At 36.9% G+C, this 22477-nt stretch overlaps 1 protein-coding gene across 1 annotated transcript; it reads left to right on the forward strand.

Moving 5' to 3' along the window:
• Positions 1 to 195: 195 nt before the first annotated feature.
• rragc (Ras related GTP binding C) lies at positions 196 to 14610 on the forward strand. The gene is made up of 7 exons (XM_005806472.3): positions 196 to 554; positions 5683 to 5886; positions 6572 to 6771; positions 9705 to 9819; positions 10840 to 10982; positions 11131 to 11279; positions 12208 to 14610. The coding sequence occupies exons 1-7, from the start codon at positions 372 to 374 to the stop codon at positions 12360 to 12362; spliced, it is 1149 nt and encodes a 382-aa protein (XP_005806529.1). The 5' UTR covers positions 196 to 371; the 3' UTR covers positions 12363 to 14610.
• Positions 14611 to 22477: the final 7867 nt, after the last annotated feature.

Below are 22477 nucleotides of genomic sequence, written 5' to 3' on the forward strand. Positions count from 1 at the left end.
ATACTGCAAAAGCAACTATTTTGTTTCCTGAATAGACGGTTTAGTTCACAAAACAAGTCTGGGTACTAGTCAGGTGACAGCGAAAAACCTCAAAACACTGACAGGTTCACCAGCCAATCATCGTTTGAGATGTAAACCAAGCAACGAATCAGAATTAAAAGGCGGGACCATGAGCATTTTTTTTTCATCTAAGAGGAAATCCTAAGGAAATGTGTGGGATCATCATGCACTGTGTTTTCAAGAGGCTAATACGATATTGACTACCTGCTTTCAAAACAAGACAGGTTTATAGCGTCTGGTGACAAACACAACTGTGTTTAGATATATTTAGAGTCGGCGCAGACAGCGGAAGCGACCGTTGTTAGGTCAAAATGTCGATTCAGTACGAGGTGGAACAGCTGCCTGACAGCTACGGGGTTTCGGACTCGTTCCCCAAAGATTTCGGTTATGGTGAAGAGGAGCCCGACATCGAGGACAGCTCGTCTCCGTCAGACAGCAAGCCGAGGATCCTGCTCATGGGTTTGAGGCGGAGCGGCAAGTCATCCATACAGAAGGTGGGAAAGATATCCTGTTTTTTTTTAAGTGTTAGCATTGCGAGGCTAGGGGCCGCTTTCATTTGCTTCTCTCAGTTAAAATAGCTAGCAACTTAGTTTAGCATGTCGCTAATGATAATTGTGATCAGTGAATCAACGTGTGGAACTACAAGGATTGTTATAACAAGCTGATAACCAGAAAGCTGCGGCTGGTAATTATTAACCAGGTGGACAGAGGCAGTCGATGAGATGACTAGTAGCATGTCACATGCCAAAGACTCAGTGGCAAACTGACCACACCTTTACCTTTTTATTTTAAATCAATGCTTCACCGTTGGCGTTAGGAGACAGGCGAGATTATTCGCACCCTTTAATTTTCTTTTCACTTTTTGTCTCATCACAACCACAAACGTCATTGTATTTTATCTGAGTTTTGTGTATTAAAGCAACATAAAGTGCAAATGCTAAATCCTAAAATGTGACTTGCGTATGTATTCAGTCCCTCTACTCTGACAACCCTAAATAAAACGCATTGTGACCAATTTTAATCAGTAGCTCACCCAATTAGTAAATTAGGTGAGCAGCTCCATGGCAACTTCACCTGTTTGGAGTTGCCTTTGAAGCATAATCGATTAAGAATTCAACAATAGCACTTGACTTAATGTAACGTTTTGATTGTTGATTCTATGTTGCGTGACTTTGTGTTTTTATGATGCAAAGTACTTTGAAATGCCTTGTTGCTGGAATGTGATTTACAAATAAAATTTTATTGATCTGGTTAAATTACAGCTGGAAATTTTTCTGGGCACGTCTGAACCAGTTTGAGATGATAAATGTTGCCCATTCTTCTTTGCAAAATGGCTAGAGCTGATTCAGATTGCACTGAAATAATCTGCGTACATACATTTTCAAGTTATGAAAAAACATTCCCAACTAGATTTAGATCTTGAAGTTGTCTAGGATAATCTAACACACAGGTGTCAAACTCCAGTGCTGGAGGGCCACTGCCCTGCAACTTTTAGATGTGCCTCTGCTGCACCACACCTGAATAGAATAATTAGGTCATTAGCAAGGCTCTGGAGAACTTATCTACACAAGGAGGAGGTAATTAAGCCAGTGTTTTGTACCTGTGGCACATTTAAAAACTGCAGGACAGTGGCCCTTAACGACTGGAGTTTGACACCCCTGATAACACATAGAAACACTTGTAGTTCAGTTGGAAATTCAACCTCCACTCCAGTCTGAAGTTCAGCTTTTGATGTTATTTTCTCCAGGATTTCACTGTGTTTTGCTCCATCTTCCCATCTACTTTGACCACTTTCCCTGGCTGTGTTGAAGAAAATCATCCAAACAGCATAATGCTGTCCCCACCATGGTTCAAAGAGGGAATGTTGTTTTTATGGTGATGATTTCTAGTTTATATGTGGGCAAAAAATTGAATTTTGGTCACACCTGAGCAGAGCACCTTCTTCCATGTTTGCACTGTTCCCTACATGACTTTTGGCAAACTGTACTTCTTAAAGTTGTCTGACCTGTCACATAAGATCCCATTGAAATAAATAAAAGTTTGCAGTTGTGATGTGAAAAAGCTCAAGTGAGAAAAAAAACAAAGGGTAGACCCCCTCTTAGTACTTATTAAATGTGTCTCTTGTATATGTTTGTATATGGACTAGGTTAAATTCCTCTTGACTGATTTTGAGATTTCAACCACCTCCATTCAGTGTTCAAGCTTGCTTTACTCCACTCTGTGTAATATAGTATGATTATTAAATTACATGCAATCGCTTATTAGAAAAAAAACTGTTTTGTTTACAGTTGAAGGTGTTGGACACCTTTTTTCTGATTGGCAGAAAATAAAAAAAAACAACAACTCTGAAACTGGATTGTGTTACATTGTGATTCCTAAAGTCTTACTTTAGCTTGATGCTGTGGTTGAATAATTGATAAGAAGCCACTGTTCCATCTGTGATATTTCATTATTTATGTTAAAATTCAACATGATTTGAGAGTGCAAAGAAATTAAAGTAAAGAGTGGCATTTTTCACTTATAATCCACACAGCTTCCAGTAGGAGATTATTGTTCCTATGCAGGCCTTTGGAGAGCATGTGATTTGGCTTTTTGCTTGCTTGCTTGCTAGTTGGCCTTTGGTCTTTGAATCAAAATGGCAGCTGTGGAGCAACACTATGTATCCATCAAGAAATTGCTGTCTTTTTTTTTCCCCTTTGCTTTAAAGGCTTCGTTTGGTCTAAGCTTTGATTAATACCTAACCAAACAGTTGACAGCTGTTGTCTTACTTTCTGCCTCTGAAGCATGTAACTGAAAAATGCTGAGTGCAGTGGCGTCTTGCGTCAGATGAGCATGAGCAAGTCTGCAGTTTTCTGACCTTTTTTCCCTTTTGTTTGACATGTGACGCTCAAATGATAGCTTTGTGCCTGAATCAAGTCAAACTGCCAACAGTGTTTGTAGTTTTGCTTGGAAAAACATAAATTAATGCTAAAAATTTGAAGTTTTACAGAAAAATTTGTCGATGTTCTTCTACCATATCAGAATGTTCTTATTCAGTCTTTAAAAGCAATACATAACTTTTTATGTAAAGTTGTCAAATCAATCTTGAAAGTGTCACGAGTGAACTAATAGAAATAAACATGTTTTGTGAACATTTTCAGGTAATATGCCTGTGGTTCTCAACTATTTGAGGACTGAAAAAAGCTTTTATTTTAATTAATGGAGAATAAATCTAAACATGGATTTAAAATCTTTTATATTTTTTAAACATTTTTATTCTGTATCTTTTTTTGTTGAATAAAAAAATTAAGCACATTTTTTTTTTTTTAGTTTGTAATGTCTAGGTTTGTCTTTTCTAAAATTGAGAACCAATGAATTAGCAACTACAAGTTGGTGAAACAGTGAAATAAAAAAAGGTTTATGGCTCCAACAGCCTTTACTTTCTCAAAAAGTGGAACCAGAGTCAAATGTGTTGTCACATACAAATTTACTTTGTATTATAAAACAAATCAAATTTTGCACACCAAAAATATCAACTTTGCAAAATGGCTTTATGCTCACTGCAAAAGTAGAATAATATCAGACTTGTATCAAACTTTTGAACCCTCAAAGGCAGAGTTCAACAATGACATGTCCAGAAAGGCTGTGCATTACATTTGCCTATATAATATAATGCATGTATATCCATAGAATATAAAACCTGTATAAATCTAATCAATTTACTTTACAACAATTTTAAAAGTTGAGGAATTTAAATAATTGTTTTCACCAATTATTTGTTGTTGTAAAGCAGGGGTGTCAAACTCAATTTCACCAAGGGCCACTTCAGCATATTGGCCACCCTCAAAGGGCCACATTGACGGTATAAATCAGGAATGCCCAAGTGCAGTCCTCCAGACTGCAACTTTTAGATGCGTCCCTGCTAAAACATACCCCAGACAAAAAGTTGACTTCCCTCATTAGCAGCAACTCAGTTCTGTAGAGGCCTATGAATGAGTTTATGATCCAGGTGTGTTAGAGAAAGAACGCATCTAAAGTTGCAGAGTGAAAGGTCTGGAAAACTAGACTTGGGCAACCCTAGCATAAATGTATGAAAATACAATGTTAAAAATAAATTAAACAACACCTCATATTGTTAAATGACTGATTTTATGTATTCAAGTTTTAAATATTACATTTGCATGGATGCAAAATTACTGCTCAGTTTAAAAATATGCTCAGTATTTTTAAACTGCTCAGCTAAACTTCGCTCTTTAGCTTGTTAGCTTGTCGATGTTTCAGTTTTATTCCCTGGGAAAATTAATCTTTGTCTGCTTTAAAGATAAGCAGACAAAGAATAAAAACAAGTTTTGATATTAACTCTCTACTTCATTCACAAAACCTTTTCCTTATTTATTACACAACGAACATGTATTTCACATAAGAACAAAACAATGAGGTGATGTTGCCTGTCCTTGAACACAAAGCTGATCCTTTTCACCCTGTCACCAACTCACACACATCCTCATTGTGTTGTGTAAATAAACACAAAACAAGCAAAATCAATAAACTATATGCATATTCCAGTATACTGAGTTTTGGTTTTACATTCATTCTATTTAAATTTAGTTTGTTCGTGCTTACCAATGTTTTCCCCTGGTCAGTTCGTCGATGTCTGGTTTTAGTTCTATTCTGTGGCCATCCACAAAATGGCGGGTAGGTTTTCGTCAGTAATGCGCGATCTGGTCTTGGTCTTGTTTAAATTCATTATTGAAAACATCTGTTCGCTCAGATAGGTGCTTCCAAACATGGACAAAAACACGAGCTGCATGGAGTCGAAGCTGTGGCATCAAATCAGGGGGCAGGAGACGGTAAAAGTCCTCGATTGAAACTTCACGGAACTTCGCTCGTTAGCTTGTTAGCTTGTCGATGTTTCAGTTTTATTCGCTGGGAAAATTAATAATCAGCTTGAGGTGGCTCTGCTGCACTCTAGTGGCGAGAAGCCGTAATGTTGGTTGGTAAAAATCGGAAGGCATTATGGGAGATGTAGTTTGTAGTCAATTCGTGCTCAAAACCTATTTTAAGTCAATCAATAGGGCTGTAAAACGGTGGTGGGGGGGAGAGGGCCACATAAAATGACGTAGCGGGCCACATGTGGCCCGCGGGCCTTGAGCTTGACACATGTGTTCTAAAGTAACAAGTTTCTTTATTTGTTAGCTTTTTGAGAAATACTGAATATATGAATAAGTGAACAGATTTGATTAAAGCTAACCAAACGTGATGATTCAGCATTATTCAGCCAAGCTGTGGAGCGAGCACAATATTGACATTTTGATTACAACCTCATGCTCTTCTAATGATTGCAGCTGGTGCTGAGTCGATGCTAGCGATCTATTGAAGGTTGAACTTCCCTGTTTTCACAGTAATTTCTGTTTTTGTCCTTGTTGCAAACTGGCTTTTTAAAAGTGCCAAATTACCAAACTGAAAACTTTTATATTTTAGCTCAGACGTATCTTAGCTAATTTGTCATTCTCCATGTGATTAAGTGTAATTAATCCAACTGTCAGCAGTAATTTTCACAGATTTTACGGACTCGGTTTTACACAAGGGAAGCAAGCTGTTTGCGTTCGTACTGCTAAATTACAAACATGACTGTCATTTCAGGTGGTGTTCCACAAAATGTCCCCCAATGAGACATTGTTTTTGGAGAGCACCAACAAGATCTACAAGGATGACATCTCTAGCAGCTCCTTTGTCAACTTCCAGATCTGGGACTTCCCTGGCCAGGTGGACTTTCTCGACCCCACCTTTGACTACGAGATGATCTTCAGAGGAACCGGAGCGCTGATATTTGTCATTGATGCTCAGGTGAGGAACAAACAGGATGCTGAATTTCTTTTTTTTTTTTTTCCTTTTGGGGTTTGCTATGAGCAACTATTTCATTCAGTAAAAACAACAAAGAAAATCTGAGTCATTGTCATCTTTTTTTTTTTTTTCTACTTAATGAAAATAAAAAAATTACTAAGTCATTCTTGCAGTTAATGTTTACCCAGAAGCTTATTACCACCAACAAATGGACTCTTAGAGCGTGCAGTCCACATGACTCAAAATGCTTTCAACCACTGATCTCTACTCCAGTAAAAGCAGAAGCTTATCGGATTTCAGGGTTTGTTTGTGGTCGAGGTGCATCCAATTCAATCTGTTTCAGCTGTTTTTACTGGAGCAGATCAATTTTCCTCTTGATGTTTAGGAAAGATTGCAGAAGTATATTTCTTCATAACTCATGTTTTGCAACATGGTGAAGCATGCTTATTAGAATGAAAGCTGCCTTTATGACAGAAGCTGCAACACACAGCCCCTTACAGTATGGCATGCTGCATATTACAGTTATAATATTGCATGTCTGTTGTATTCTAACTTAGAATACATCAGACATTTTGTATTAAACATTTTTTGACCTATATGTTCCTTTCTTTCTCTTCTTCATGCTATTCTGCGACTGACTTTCTGTTTGTGCAAACTCGTTATTAAAACCACAAATCCTCCACTGCAGGATGATTACATGGAGGCTCTGGGACGGCTCCATCTCACCGTGTCACGGGCCTACAGGGTCAATCCAGAGATCAACTTTGAGGTGTTTATCCACAAAGTGGATGGCCTTTCAGACGATCACAAGATTGAAACGCAGAGAGACATCCATCAGAGAGCCAACGATGATCTGGCGGACGCAAGTTTAGAGAAGCTGCATCTTAGGTAAATCTGATTTAATATTTGTTACCATAGCAAAGTGGCTGCATGACATTAATAAAAGATTAAACTAAAATAATAAATTAGAATGTATCAGAATGATTCAGTCGAGTGCAGTTAACCCTCTCTTTCCACACTTTCGCTCCATCGCAAAAAGGGTATTGAGAGTCTTTTCTTCATTGAACAGTGCTGTAAAAAAGGATTTAAATGTCAGACAGAAATGACTAAATACAAAATGCAGTGTTCAAATGGTGACTTTATTTAAGGTAAAAATGCCTTAAATAAAGTGTAGGCTTATTAAAAGACAAATTGGCGATGCCTGTCCTATGATTCATTTCTCGTCATCGTGATTTTGTCTCTTGGCTAGTTCCCACTCTTGTCTGCTCCTGTTAACTTTTGATCCTCTTAAATGATTAACAGTAAAGTTTACTCCCATCCTGCGGGAGTGCTGGATGGGAGCACTCCCGCAGTACTCTACCAAGACTCCCCCCGGGAAAACCCGGGGGGAGTCTTGGTAGAGTACCGGGGGAGTCCTGGAGAAATCCTGTGACCAACGAGAATCCTTAAAAAAATGTCAGTCTACTGTGGATCACTGTCCTGCAGAATCACTCAACTATGTTTGACCTTTAAGTGACACACTATGGTGAGAGATTCTCCTTCAAAATCTTATGGAGAGCAGAATTCGTGGATCTGCATCTCATTTAGGTCTTGGATCATCAAAGCAGCCCATCACATTATACTGACACCGCTTTACTTGACTGTCGGTATAAAGTTCTGTTTTTGAAATGACGTACTGGTTGCAAGTCAGATGTAACAGGGTGCACACCTTCCAACAAAATTTTAATTTTTTCTCTCTTCAATCCCCAGAATATTTTCTCAAAATCTATGAGAATCGTCCTGGTTGTTTTTTTTTTGTTGTTTGTTTGTTTTTTAAAATTTTGTTCTGGGTTTTTTTGGCAAATGTGAGTCTGAGGTTTACCTTACAATTCCCCATGGAGACATTTATTGTTTTGAAGAGCATGAATAATGGATGGTGAAGGATGGTTTAGATGGCATTTTTTCCTCTTAATATAACTAAATTATTATTTCACATATAAAAATATGAAAAACCAAAACATTTAAGATAAAAAAAAAAATCAAAGGGATACATAATTTTCACAGCATAGTATGTAGCATCAATTGACTGGACCTCTGTTTTACATTAAAGTTTTTTTGTATTTTTTGTAAAAACATCCAAATTATGCTGATCATGATTGATTTGTAAAAGGAGTAAAACATCTAAGGTGGTGAATGCTTCTTATAGACACTGTAGTCCATAAGTTTTGATGCTTGTAGTAATTTCTCTCCATGTGAGCTTGACTTGCGTCAGACAGACGTGACCTGCTTCTTCATTTTCTCAGCTTAAAGGTTTAACTATTGTGTTCATCTTGGTTTGTGGCAACCACAATCACATGTTGCCACAAACACAATGACTTATTTTGAGTCAAAGCTAGCTTCTTTTTTAACAGGTCTAACGTACGATGTGTAGTGTGTAGGACTGTGGATTCTTATGTTATTTCGTACTTTATTCAATCATTCAACACAGTCAATTTTTTCACTTTGCAAATCTATACACACTAGTTGACTTGAGTGCTTCACAATACAGCTAGATAACACATACAGACTAAAAGAATAAGCAAAATGCTATGAGAAGGAACAATGTGCTTCCTGAAAAGAGGCCCCAGTGGCAACAAATGCAATATAAACAGCAGTGGACCCTGTATGGACCTCTGAGGGACCCCAATGTAGAGGGGAGAAATGAAATGACTCTAAAATAAGCAGGAAAAACTCTAATATAAACCAGGACAATGTTATATTTTTTAATACCAACGCACATGATGCCAGAATACAAAGATCCACAGTACCAAAGGCTGCCGATTAAAAGTAGTGAAACATTTTCTGATTTAACTGTCAAATGAATATAATTTTAAAACTTGTAGGTCTGTGGCATGGTGTGAAACCTGACTGAAGTGCAGTGTAAAGGTGATGCACCGTTGTTCTTGTGAAATTCCTCTCTGCTCTTCTAATTAAGTGACACTGACTCATGCGTCAGATACTGTTGCACTGCCACAGCAGGCTCATAGTTTAAATGTACAAACAAAACGTCTGTCTGATGTGGTGTTCTATTTTTAAGGGATGTATTTGACTTGCATTAGAACCTCAAAAAAGAAATTATTAATGACAAAATTATTTTTGTCTTTATTTAAAATAAACTGAATATTAGTTGTGTTGTGTGATTTTTATTTATTTATTCCCTTTCAGGATGATCAGTGGAAATAAAAGGGAAATAATTTTTTTTAAACATTGAAATAATTTATCCCAATTTTTAAAAAATGGTTTATTTCTAAATGATTGTTTGGGCTCTATAAATAAAACAAGATTCTGACATCGCTAAAAAGGAACAACTATTATTTTTTTCATCTGGCTGTGCCTGCTGCTCGGCTCTGCAGCAGCTTTTCAGATCATTTTGGAGCCCTGGTGACATAGGCAGCAGTGTGTTTTATGTTGGGTAAGATTGTTTTATTTCTTTTAGACGGCCAGATCCGTTCTGGATATATGATGGAGCAAAAACGTTTCTGGTTGTTTCTCAACTGCTCTGCTCGGTAAAATTACACTTCTTTGCAGTGGTTACGGAAAACTCTCTTTGGCTCACACCACCATTTCCTCAAAGAAATAAAGCTTTTATTTTTATATTTCCCATTCATTTTTGCAGACTTTTGCAGGAGTCAAAACTGTAACAGTTTATTGTACCATCTGTCTCTTATCAGCTTGAAATTCTGTCATTTATCTGTTTTCTCATGTGGTCTTGTAATTTTTTTCTAACTGGTTATGTAATCATTTTAAAGTAAGTGTCTCAGCACTAATGGCTTATTGGTTTCCTTTATGCCTGTTTTGTCCAGCTTCTATTTGACAAGTATTTATGACCACTCCATCTTTGAGGCCTTCAGTAAAGTGGTACAGAAGCTCATCCCCCAGCTGCCCACCTTGGAGAACCTCTTAAATATCTTCATTTCTGTAAGTAGAAAACAGCCAACTCTTTCCTGTGTTCCTTGTTGTGATTTAAGTGTGGCATTTTTTTAATGCAGGTCACAGCTGATCCTGAGGATATGACTGTGCAAAACCTCTGAGGTTTTTTAGGACAGGTTTATCAATATTTTGTCCTGAAATGATGAGCTACAAACACAACTATACTTTAAGTCATTAGTTTGTTTTAGCTAGATGCAAGTTAAAACAGAGTACATTTATTACATCATAAAGGGTTGCTGGTCATCTTGCCTCTTGGTCCACTTATACATTTGCAGTTTTAGTCTTTCTAACGTTTTAGGAAGATTTTTTTTTTCCATTTCCTTTTTTTCAAATATTTCATTACAGATAATGTTGTGAATGGGGAAAAAAAAAAAAAACTCTTACACCAAGACGTTGTATAGGAACTATACTCTAATTATGTCCTGCCTCAGATAAAAATCTTCTGTAAGGAAATGTGGTTATTTGAGAATTTTTATAAGTGTTTATATCCATAATCACTGTACTAATTTAATAAATACAATGATATTCCATAGCTATGTACATGTTTTGATGAAATTGAATTGGTGTAGAACTAAAAAGTGTGACACATTCACTGATTTGGAAGAAGAAAAAAAACTGAAAATCACCTGATTTCTGTTACTGGGTCATTCATATTAACAGTTGATTGTCCTCTGCTAAAGATATGATAATAAAACACCAAAGGATTTTTCCACGAAGCAACATATGAGCTCTCTTTATGCGACTGCTGGATTTGATGAGCTTTATCCTTCTCTGTTTTTTGGTAGTTCAGTAAAAGTTTTGTAGTTTTTTAAATGTGCAAAGGCATTTTTAACAACCTCTGTTGTGAAAATATTTCCTCAGTTATCTGTTTTGAAAACCATTGGACTAGTAGAAGAATTAACTTATTTTTTTCATTATGGTACTCTGATTATAAATGTCCACATGATATTTCTTTTTTTTATATACCTGCTTCATGTTTTGTCATCTTTCATTCTTTGTTCCCACCAGAATTCAGGGATTGAAAAGGCCTTTCTTTTCGACGTGGTCAGTAAGATCTACATCGCCACAGACAGCTCGCCTGTAGATATGCAGTCCTACGAACTGTGCTGTGATATGATCGATGTGGTTATTGATGTCTCTTGTATATACGGGTATGTTGAACACCTCAAGATGTATGGGGGGGCTTCATGAATGTTTTGTTTTATAATAACTTAGTAATGGATAAAAATGACCTCATAAAAGAGCTGCAGTAAATTCCTCAGCTCTTAAATTTACACTGCTGTCTTCGTGCTGCACTAGTCTGAGGGAGGACGGCAGCGGCAGCGCCTATGACAAGGAGTCCATGGCGATCATCAAGCTCAACAACACAACTGTGCTTTACCTTAAAGAGGTCACAAAGTTCCTCGCTTTGGTCTGCATCCTGAGAGAGGAGAGCTTCGAGCGTAAAGGTAAACCTGCACCAACTTGCACCTGTATGTTAAAACCAAAACATTTCTACACGTTAACAGGAGGTGTACAGTGATCCTGGTCAATAAATGTTTTAAAATTTAGCTATAGGATGAGAGACATGTATGAAAAATCTCTTTCTGGTTTGATGACATTTTGAAAGTAATTCACGCTCTGCCTGACAACTTTGGAACTTGGACACATCCTTTGATATCTTGATACTTTCTGCACTCGATGAATTGCATGTTCTTGCCAAAGCAATGCTCTGTTGTTGCAGGGGTGTTTTTATCTTGCTGTGGAAACTAAAAAACATTCCTTCTGGTTATGAGCGGTGTAGACATCTACTAAAAGTTGTGACTTGTGAGACCATTCTGCAAATGACAAGATTCCCCTAGTGTTTTAAATGGTAGGGAATTTCTTTATTGTATAAGGGGAGATGGACTATGTTCCATCATCAGTGTGATGAAGACTCAACTCAAAGTAATAATACTTTTATTAATGCCAAAGACAATTTAAGTGTCACGCTTTATAAAAATAAATTTCCATCCATCCATCCATCCATATAAGCATCTGTTTGTCATTTTCTGTTTTGTCTCTCCATCTGTTCATCAATTTCTCTTTCTACCCCTCAAGCTTTCAGTGGATCTATCAGTCTGTATGTTTGTCCATCTGTCCATGTACTGATCCTTACATCTCTGTTCATCCTTCTTGCAGTCTTTGGATTTTTCTGGTCCCATATTTAAAGCTGACAAAAAACTGAACTCCACTAGTTGTTTTTTTTGTTTGTAATTATGCTTCAACCATACTTAAAACTGAGATCCTGCCTGGGTGATCTCAGCTGTGTTTTTTTTTTTTTTTGTCATTTTATTTAGAAAGTTCTCAAACCATGTGCATATGCTGAATACGTTTTTTTTATTATTATATCCCCAGGATTAATAGACTACAACTTCCATTGTTTCCGGAAAGCCATCCACGAAGTATTTGAGGTTGGAGTTTCCTCTCAGCGTCCTTTAGGCTCACAGGCGGTTGGCTCCCCCTGCAACAAGGCTGTTGCATTGAATGGCACGCCGCGCAACACCTTGTAAACACTGCTACTTCAATAACAGAGAATAGATTAAAAACATGAAAAATGGAGGGAGGAAGAAGGAAAGATGGGGTTTATGTGGAGGAGAGACTACCATTCTGGCGCTCCAGTCGCATCCCCTATCTCCCAGTACCTAAAGCAATGATGGATGCCTTGAGGAAGGAAGCAACAGTGACACATGGGGGGAGGCATCTGCTTTAGGTGAATGTAAAGCCCTATGTTGGCTGTGTCGAAGTGGAGAAACCACACCTGGACTGGAACAGGTTCAGCATTTTCCCTCTGATTTCCTAAAACAGTCTTTGGCTGCAACACTGAGCTGCTGGTTGTTTTTACGCGGACGATTCAAGGAGGAAGGAAAATAACAACTCTGTCTGACCTCTGCTGGACAAATTGTGACGTCCTGATCCTGTGTAGTGACGAACCCGACCATTTCTGTGCTGGAAAAAAAAAAACAAAAAGACTGTGGATGTGAACTGCTAGTCCTAACCCACACACACACGTTCAGAGTTGGCCTTAGGTAGATGGAGCTTGACGGCAGCACAAGCTTCCTCCTACCTCACTCCACACCGCCCCCTAACCTAATGCTGCCCAAAACTCACTTTTTGGATTCACTTGTGAAGGGAAACGGGTGTTGTGAACAGACTCAAAAGGGATTGTGCTGTCCATGTATTAATGTTGTTGTGAGAGAGTGGATATCTGTGTTTGGATTTCAGTTAAAGGTTTTGATTTAATCCCCTTCTGGGCTTCTTGCAGTAAAGGATCTTTTACTCAAAGTTTACATCCTTCATCTTGACAACAGCAGCTCAGCATAATTAAAATTTTACTTTTTATTTTGGATTGTGATGGCTATAAAAAGATGTTTGGCTTTTGTTTTAAAGCATTGCCAAAAAATGTGAGGAATAACAGATTATTTAAAAATACACCACAATTGCAACAGAAAAGGATTTTCATATTCTAAAATAAACTGGTTAACACTTGCATGTGTCTCAACCTGTAATTTCGAATACATGCCCAGATATTTCTTTTCTTCATATTTTGTGTTTTAATTCTAATCACAAGGGTTCACAAGAACAAGTTCCCATTCCAAGCATGTGTTCATTAGAGTGTTATCTTGTATTGTTCTCAGCCGTAACACTGCTCATTGTAATCAAAAGTTAAAATAAAAATGATTTGAAAGAATAAAAAGATGCATATATATCTAGAGGAAGTAATGATCAAAGTTGATTTTAATATCATGCCCATGCTTTCATTTCTTCATTTTTATAATTTATATGTCTGCCTATATATATATGTATATATATATATATATATATATGTATGTTTTCAATTGTTACATTTAAAAAGAAAAAAGATATTTTGGCTTAAGAGACATTGGCTAAAATAACCTCCATTATTCCAGTATTTGATACTGATTACTTTAAAAGATTTGGAACCAACAGCTGCCTCCTTATTACAGTCAATAAGGGGGTGGTTACTTTTCCCACATTGTGCCTTGTTCGTTTGGATAGTATTTCCCTGTGAGAAATGAAATAATCCATTAAATATGGTCTTTTGTGGTCATTTTGGGTATCTAAAATATGTGGGGCAGAAAAAAGGGGACAGGAGAGTTCACAGCAATATTTAAAATATACATTTTGTAAGACAAATGCATTTCATCTCAGAGCTTTATGCACTTAAAAGTGAAACTGTTTGTTTTTTTTGTCATAGAGGAATAATCAAAAAAAGAAGTTACACAAGTTTGAGTTTGTTGTGGATTTTCTCTAATCTACGTTTGGTCACAATTATACATACAAGCTTGAATATTATTGTATTAGTGTATTACTACACTAATATTTGATAAATGGTCCTTAGCATGTTCCTGAGAAACCATTGTGTTTCTTTAGCCTCTCTCCTTGGCAGAATTGGTACAGTTTGATTAAATTTGTGTGATTTAATGTTTTAATGAGCACCTGCTTGTCAGCATTGTTTTACCAGCTGGAAGATTTAGGTAGGACTCATCTCAGAAGGTGATACTTCAGACAGGCACAAGATGGCGATGCAGGACCGCTGAAATACCTCCTTCTCAGTTTTTTTTTGTTTTTTTGTTCGTCCAATGGGATCCAGTTCAAGCATCAGTTGCTGGACCTCTGGAATTACTTAAGCAACTCAGTCATAAGTTATTGGACATTTCCAGTAATTTAGGAAGTATCTAAAATAACAGTCTGTGTTATAAATATTCACTATGGCAATAATAAAAAATGCTAAATTTACCTTGTTCTGATTTGTAATTTCCTAAATAACAATAATAAAAATTATTCCTATAGCATTTAAATTTCAACAAAAACAATTTTCCACAAAACAGAACGGCTGATTATCAGTTTTCTTCAGCTGACTGTTCTTCTGATGAGGTATCACAATAAATGAGGAAGAGTAAAGGGGGAAACAACTCCCCTCCCTGGTGTAGTGCATCTAAAAACAACTCGGTGAATAGCTTCGCCATGCAAGTTATTCACCAGTTAAGTTAAATAAGCCTCACAGCTACTGTCACGACCCATTATGTGGGATGTAGGCAAGACAGCTAAACACCACTTCCACACAATTTAGATGCAATAAAACACTGACAGCTTTTTTATCCACTTCATTAAGCCAGTAATTTCTTATAAAAATCTCCTGCATTAATCCTGTCGATGGTTTCCCTGCGGTTCCTTAAGCTCTCCTCCAACCTTAGCCGCCTTGCTTTGATGCTTACTCAAATAGGCGCTAATTTGAGATAAATTATGCATCTGCATGTAGCCCGACCATGCCAGGGAATATAAAGTGTGACACTCTGAAAGATGGTGAATTAAAGCAAAGTGTGGTATCTCGACAGACTAATGGCAGATAGGTTAGGGCTGTCAGCCTGATGGTTTGTTGATCTGCAAGTCACTTCATATTCAGCTAAAGGGACGGGGTCGTGTTTATGATGATTTGAAGGTCAATGTGAGCTGGGGTTTTTTTGTTGTTTTTTTTTTTTCAAGTCTCTGGGTTGAATGCAAGACCAATGATGCACCTTAATGAAGTACTTCAAAAATGTAAACTGGGAATATTTACCGACTGTATTTTTCATTCTTTCTGTAATATTAGGGAAAAATACCATGAAATAATTTGGATTTACTTTTGTAACTTTTCACTCTCTGCATCTATAGCATTTGTAGGGGTCTCAAATGTGTTAAAAATTATTTTGCAGATAAATTATTTTTGTTTTGGTAAAAAATGTAAAGTTTATTCTAAACAATAATGTTAGAGATATATACAACAGAAGATAGTTAATTCTGTAAAGTAGAAAACTAAGAATATCTTTGCATTAAAGTGATATCTTGAATAAGTGTACAAATCAAAGTATGCCAAAGATTAAGTGATACAGACTATTATTATTATTATTTTTAAATAAAATATTACTTTCAAGAACAAAATCGTAGCAATGTTTTGGCAACTTAAACTGTAAGAAAAACATAAAATGTCTAATAATGCAAGAGCGGAAAAGTTAGGTGCATGGTTTACTTTATGTTCTGCTATTTAAAGTCACTGGACTTACTGATAGGAAATATATATACAGTATATATATATACTATATATATATATATATATATATATATATATATATATATATATATGTATTTAAATTGGCACAATTAAAAATATTTAGATATGAACTGTTTCTTTGTAGCTCTGTTTAGGGTTCTGCTTCAACTTTTTTTGCAACCTTTAATAGATTTTCTTTCAGGCTTTCACTATATTTAGTTATATCCATCCTCCAATCAGCTCTGACCAGCTTTACTTTCCCTGCATCCCCACAATGTGATGCTGCCACCACCAAGTTTGCTGTGTCTTCTAGGTAGTTTGTTGCAAACTATAGAGTAGGAGTTTTCAACTCCAGTTCTGCAACTCCACTACACCTGAATCAAACAATTAATGACCAAACCTTTGTAAAACTTGCTGACAGGAGTTGGATTTGAATCGTTTGTTGTAGCAACAGTTGTCAGAAACTGTTTTCAAATGACGGATAGAAATATGCTCCATGAGATTTTCAAAGCTTGGAACATTGTTCATCATATCACATTTATGCATTCGGTCTTGTTGATCTATCCCAATGATACATTATTAGGATATCTCATAGAATACATTGAAGTTATCTGTATGTATTTTCATTTATTAATCTGGATGTTTGTATGTAAATATATTTTTATGAGAGTTGTATGTGAGATGTGGAATCAGGGAGTTAGTTTCGGTATCCAGATGTAATATTTAAAATCTGTTAAGGAAGTATAAAATACAAATCACCATTAAAATGTCAATTAAATACTGTGAACACAAACTAGTGGATAAGAGATTTTATAAAAAGAAAAGTAATATTTCAACTTTGTTGTTGTCCTTTTTGATTTCACATGTTTAAGCAAGACTTTCATTCATTCATTTATTCATTCACTTGGTTATTAAACATCTAAAAAAACCATTTTTTAGCCATTGCAGTAAAAATATCCCTTTTTAAATATATCTGAACCACATATTAAGAAGATGCCATCAAGATAAATTCCAGATATGAAAAATATATAATCTATGGTGACACTTTGACCTCCCAGTATCTGTAGATGGGGCTGTTGTCTGCAGTTCTAACTACAGTCTCTCTTGCTTCTGCCAGTCTTTCTGCTTCACAGTGCAGGCGACAGGGAGATAAACATCCACACCGAGGACTTTTCGCACGCAGAGACCTGGAGAAGAAGAAGAACGTGAGAGAAGTTTAGGAAGTAAAAAAAAAAGAGAGAGAGCTACATGATGTACAACTGTAATTTGCTGCTATAACAGCAGCTGAAATTGCTTTGCTTTATCAAAGGCAGAGCTGCTTTGTCCCCCCTTCGTCCCTAATAAGGGAGCTCAAACAATATAATGAAATAAAGCAAGCAGAACAGACTTTTTTCCCTGTGATGTCATGCCCACTTCCTTCGGACGGCCCGCTCTGCGTCTTAGATCATTACAGCGGGGATATTGCCATTATGTTCTTAATAAAACTCAGTCAGCGGTGCACTATCTCCCATCTTTACATTTTATTAGCCGTGCTTATGAGAGATGAGGGGGGAAAATGATGAGACTAAGTGAGACATCCCAGGGAGGTGACAGATGTAACACGAGCTACATTTGTTATATTCTGAGCCGGTGTGGCTCCGGTGAGTGCAGATTATGCAGCAAATACGAGGTGAGTTGGAGCTGAGATTAATGGTGCTGAGGTGTTTCGCTGTCTGTACAACAGACAGCATGTCTCTGACAAGTTTGGCACATTTTGATGGTAGTGCTGCTGTTGTAATAAAAGAACTTGCCTCTTGCAGAAGTGTCTTAAAAATATCGCTTGCGGCACAAAACGATAGAGATTTGAAAACATTCCAAAATCAGAAAAAACAAATTTACCAGGTGACTTTAAAGGACAGTATCCACCTGTACTTTTTTTATTTTAGTCTTGAAAAGGCTTTTAATCAGACTGAGCACCTTTTTGTTTTCCACTTCAACTCTCATTTGATATCATGTAGAGCTGATTGAATAAGCTGATTAAAAAAGCAATCAGTGGAAGAATAAGCAACTAATATGATTGGATATTTTTTTAGAGGCAGAATTGTTGCTTCACTTGTAGGATTGTGCAGCTTTTTTGGACAGCAGTGTCATTTGCTGTCAAGCAATCTAATGCACTTAATTACATTAGAATATAATTTAAGAGCTAATTAGATACAGTAATTAAATTAAAAAAAATCTAACTCAAATAATATAAAGATTCATTCCACTTAGAGTTTCATGTTTAAATTTTTTATTTGGTCATTATGGTAATTATTGCTTACAGCTTTTAAATTTCCAAAAATAAGTTGCCTGGAAAATTGGGCAACTTATTGCCCAATTTTTTTATTTGTATTGTTTTTAATGCAAATAAAACAATCTTTAATGCAGAAACATCCATTTAAGTTTCTCCATTTACTGTGACGCACCTTCACTCAATACTTGGAAGCCCAAATTTCTTTAATAGTTGCCTTCACTTCAATTGCATTGTCGGGTCTGATGTTTTCCATCTTCATCTTGACAATAGTCCATATGGCTCCTCAGGCCAGTCAAGCACACTGAAACTATGGCAAATAAACCAAGTGCTGACACTTTTGGCAGTATGAACAATGAACGGGTCATGCTTGGAAATGAAATCAGGATCTCCATAAAGCTTGTCAGCAGAGAGAAGTATGCAGAGCTATAAAATTTACAGTACAGGTAGATGTGTGTTCTGACTTTGAAATGGATGAAACACAGTGAACCAACAACAATAGACAACAATGGATCTCAGACATCTTGGTTTCTATGCTTCGTCACTCTTCCTTCAGACTCTAGGAAATTGGGTCCTAGAGTTCAGTTTTGTTATTGCTGAAATGCAAAACTTAGTTTCATCTGAAAGGAGTATCACTTTGGATCACATAGCAGCAACCCTGCCGGTTTTCTGCTGAGGACATATACAACCCTATTTCTAGTTATGGAAGAAGTAATGCAAGGAACGCTTGGATATGTTTATGTGTGGTGACTCTGGAAGAGCACAATTCATCCACCATCTATACCTTGTGAATCCTCCAGACTCATTAAGAGGATTTACTTCGCAATCCTCTCAAGGCTGTGAGGTGTTGCTTGTTCACCCATTACTGCCACCAGGGCTAGCCCAAGGTTGTGTGGAGCCGTAAGCAGAATTTTGATTTTGGCCTCTTTTTCCCGTAAAGAACGCCTCCCCAATGTGTTTCAATACAGATTTGGTTGAATCTGGAATGGGGTAGAGAGGAAAGTGGGGGAGTTTGTTTAAATGAATGGTCTTAAAAGAAATCATAGATTGGTCTTCATTTGCTGAGATGCATTTGTGAACAAAGCACAAAGAAAAAAACCAAAACAATAGATTTAGCACAACAATTAAACAAGATTCATATTTTACAAAATTAAACGTTCAAATTCTTACAAATCTCAAATCACAATTTTAAGCAACTTAAAATATTTGAACCTATGCATCTTGAAACAATCACATTAAATTCAACAGCATTTTCATTCTTAAAAAACAAATGTAACATTTTCAAATCTCTGCTCTCTGTTAAGTTTCAACCATTCGATGGTTTGAAGCTACTAAGCATCGGCTTAGTTTGCTTTGTCTTGGGCTGGATCTAACTTCCACACTTTTTCCCTCCACTTAGCTTTCTGTTAAAATTATTGCCCACAGAAGTTTATGTACAGCCAGTTTCATTTAAACTGATCTTTTGGAGCTTACTTGCTCTCTGAAAGTGTCGGTCATTGTCTCCTGGACAACTGTCAAATCGTGCTTTTCCCCCACGATTATGTAGTATTTAAGTATTAAAGTATTTTATTAATGTCTGACTGTTATATTCAAATTTGGGGTTTTTATTAGCTGTAAACTATGATCACTTTGTGAGTGGTAATATAAAAATATATAAGTTTCACTTTTCAATCTTTTCTTTTAGGCAACAGAAAACCAAATGGAGGTTTATTATCAGACAGAAATCTGCCTTTCTTACAGCTCTCCTGTTTACTGAACTATTTTGTGAAACACTGATCTGCAGCAACAAGAGGAGTTGCATGACTAGGCGAGAAGAAAAAAAAAAGAGACAATGACAGTGGGAGTTAGAGGAAGGGACAGGCGTCTCCTGTATTTTCTGGTCAGGCAGCAGAGCGTGGAGCAGAGAGGCCAGCGGGCCAGCAGCCAGCTAATGGGGACCAGCAGCGAGCAGGGGCAGGGGACAGCTCTGACAAAAGGAGCAGCGACAGATGCCATTATCTCAGCTTCATGCAGATACAATGGGGCTGGACAACCCAAGCTCTGATCCCGGTGTGCGTGTGTGTGTGAGTGTGCGGGTACACTGTGAGGTTAATGGATCAGGATAGAGGAGAAGTGGATTATCGTGGAGACTGCGGTTTCTCTGTAACACTCTGAGCTCTGCTGCACCTCTTTCATGCATGCACGTGGGCACGTGTGTATGTGTGTATGCATACTTACAACGCCTGTATCTGAGTATAGCCAACATGACCTCATCTTGTTACAGCAAGACAGCTGGATCAGTCACCCATCACTTGCTCAGAATTCAGGGGTATCACATTTGGTTCCAAATTTCACTTGGACTCAAATTATGCAGCATTCACTTGAACCAAGGATGTTCTGGTCATTTGGACAACCAAAAATGTGTCAGGGTGGGGTTTTCTGAGCGAGGACTGGGAATAATGGGGGGTGGAGGGTGGATGGATATGGCAAGGCTTTCAGCTTGCTTGGCAGAGGCGAGGAAAAAGAGGCTGTTAAGCAGCAGTTTTTGGGAGGGATAAGAAATATGAGCTTTAGCCAGTGTAGTGCGGTGACATGGGACAGCGTTATTGACTGTGGCGGCGCGTGCTGACAGTGGATTGTCAGGCCCTGCAGTCATTTGCCAAACTGAGCGAATGCAAGAATCAGAGTTCCTGGAGCTTGGAAAACAAGAGAAAAGATGAAGAAAGCGAGTAAGAGAGGGATAGCATTAAAAACAGACAAGGAGAGCTGACTGGCAGTCATGTAAATGCTCCAATGCAGCGCACACACAAACACACGCACACGCGCACACACACACACGTAGAGTCGTAGACTTCCCGCTGAGTGTCTGACACTGATGCTGCCAGGCTAATCAGGGTACACACTCCCTCTCACACTTCCTCATTAGTGTTAGAGGAGAAAGCAGACAGTTGTGACGTTGCAGTGACGATTTGAGCTTTGAGGTTTTCATCTTGAACTCCTCATTTTATAATTAATTAATTTTTTTGTGAAACAGGTTGCTAACCTGCTTTAAATAGGTCCACACACTGCCTGAACATAGAGCATTGTTTTTTCTCTCTTTTGTGCCTAAGCAGCAACCCCCATAATTATTGACCCCTCTAAGACAAAAAGTCCACAAAAGACTTTAAATAGGCAGTAACTATAGAGATGTGTTAACCCAGAGATGTCTCTCTGTGCAGAAGTTCAGTAAAAGTAAAGGTTAGAGATTAGCTTTTTTTAATAGCTTTTCTATTCTCTTTACTCTGAGTTCACTTAAAATACTTGCTTTGTTAATTTGTGTGAGAAGCTGAAAACAAACACAACTGCCTCACTGGAAGGACATGTTATCTTGTGTTTTTCTATTTTATAGAGTGGCAAAGAAACTGACCTCAGTTTCTCCTCACATTTAGACTTTCATGAAAACAGAAGGCAACTGATTTCTAGCTAGTTAAACATGGGAATGTGGGATCCTCTCTCCCTTCAACTAAAGAAATATATTCAAGTTTAAAGTTGCATTCTCCTAATATGTCAAATGTGAAATTTGTTCTAATGCAATAAACATACATTTATTTAAAAGCTTTCTGTCAGTGATGCCAGATCTTGCAGAGTAATTAGTAGAAATTTGATCTGGTTTTTATAAGCCAATACTACAAATCTCAGTAAAGAAATCTAGACTTGGATGAATTCTTGTTAGAAAAAAAATATAGTATTCAGGAAAAAGCAATAAACCAATAAATAAAATGTATTTTATTTGATTTTTTTATTTTGCAACACAATGTTGTACTTTTAAAGCTGTGCAGACAAGCATAAATTTAAATAAAAATGCATAAATGGAATACATATAAATCACAATTTAAGGTATTCATTGCATTAAAATTTCAGATTTATTTCCTAGGAAAAATATTTGAAACATTTTTGGTGGATTTTCTTTAGTTTTTCCAACATCTTATTTAGATAAAAACACTTTATATTTTAGATGAAGGTAAAAAAAAAAATCCCTTTTTCTCAGGTGTAACCCCAAAAAATAAGATAAAAAAGAAAGTTGCTTTGGTCATTTTTGCATTTGAAAAAACAAATTGTATTTTAATGTAAAATATACTTAAAAATATATATGACTTCTTGTGCAGCTTACTTGGCAAAAATTCAAAGTATATCAGAAAAAATCTATTGAAAATATTTACATTAGGACTGCACGATATTAGAAAAACGTGTGATTGTTGAATATTGTGATGATTATTTCTGATGACATGACTCTACATGTCATCGGATACATGTCGCAATTTCAATGTTTTCATCACTCCTATCAAAAA

The sequence above is a fragment of the Xiphophorus maculatus genome, chromosome 3, assembly GCF_002775205.1.
Source record: "Xiphophorus maculatus strain JP 163 A chromosome 3, X_maculatus-5.0-male, whole genome shotgun sequence".
NCBI classification, from domain to species: Eukaryota; Metazoa; Chordata; class Actinopteri; order Cyprinodontiformes; family Poeciliidae; genus Xiphophorus; species Xiphophorus maculatus.

Coding starts and splice junctions, on each gene's coding strand:
- rragc (XM_005806472.3), top strand. CDS start 372: ATGTCGATTCAGTACGAGGTGGAACAGCTGCCTGACAGCTACGGGGTT. Junction 5,887..6,571: donor TATTTGTCATTGATGCTCAG/GTGAGGAACAAA, acceptor CCTCCACTGCAG/GATGATTACATGGAGGCTCT. Junction 10,983..11,130: donor GATGTCTCTTGTATATACGG/GTATGTTGAACA, acceptor GTGCTGCACTAG/TCTGAGGGAGGACGGCAGCG.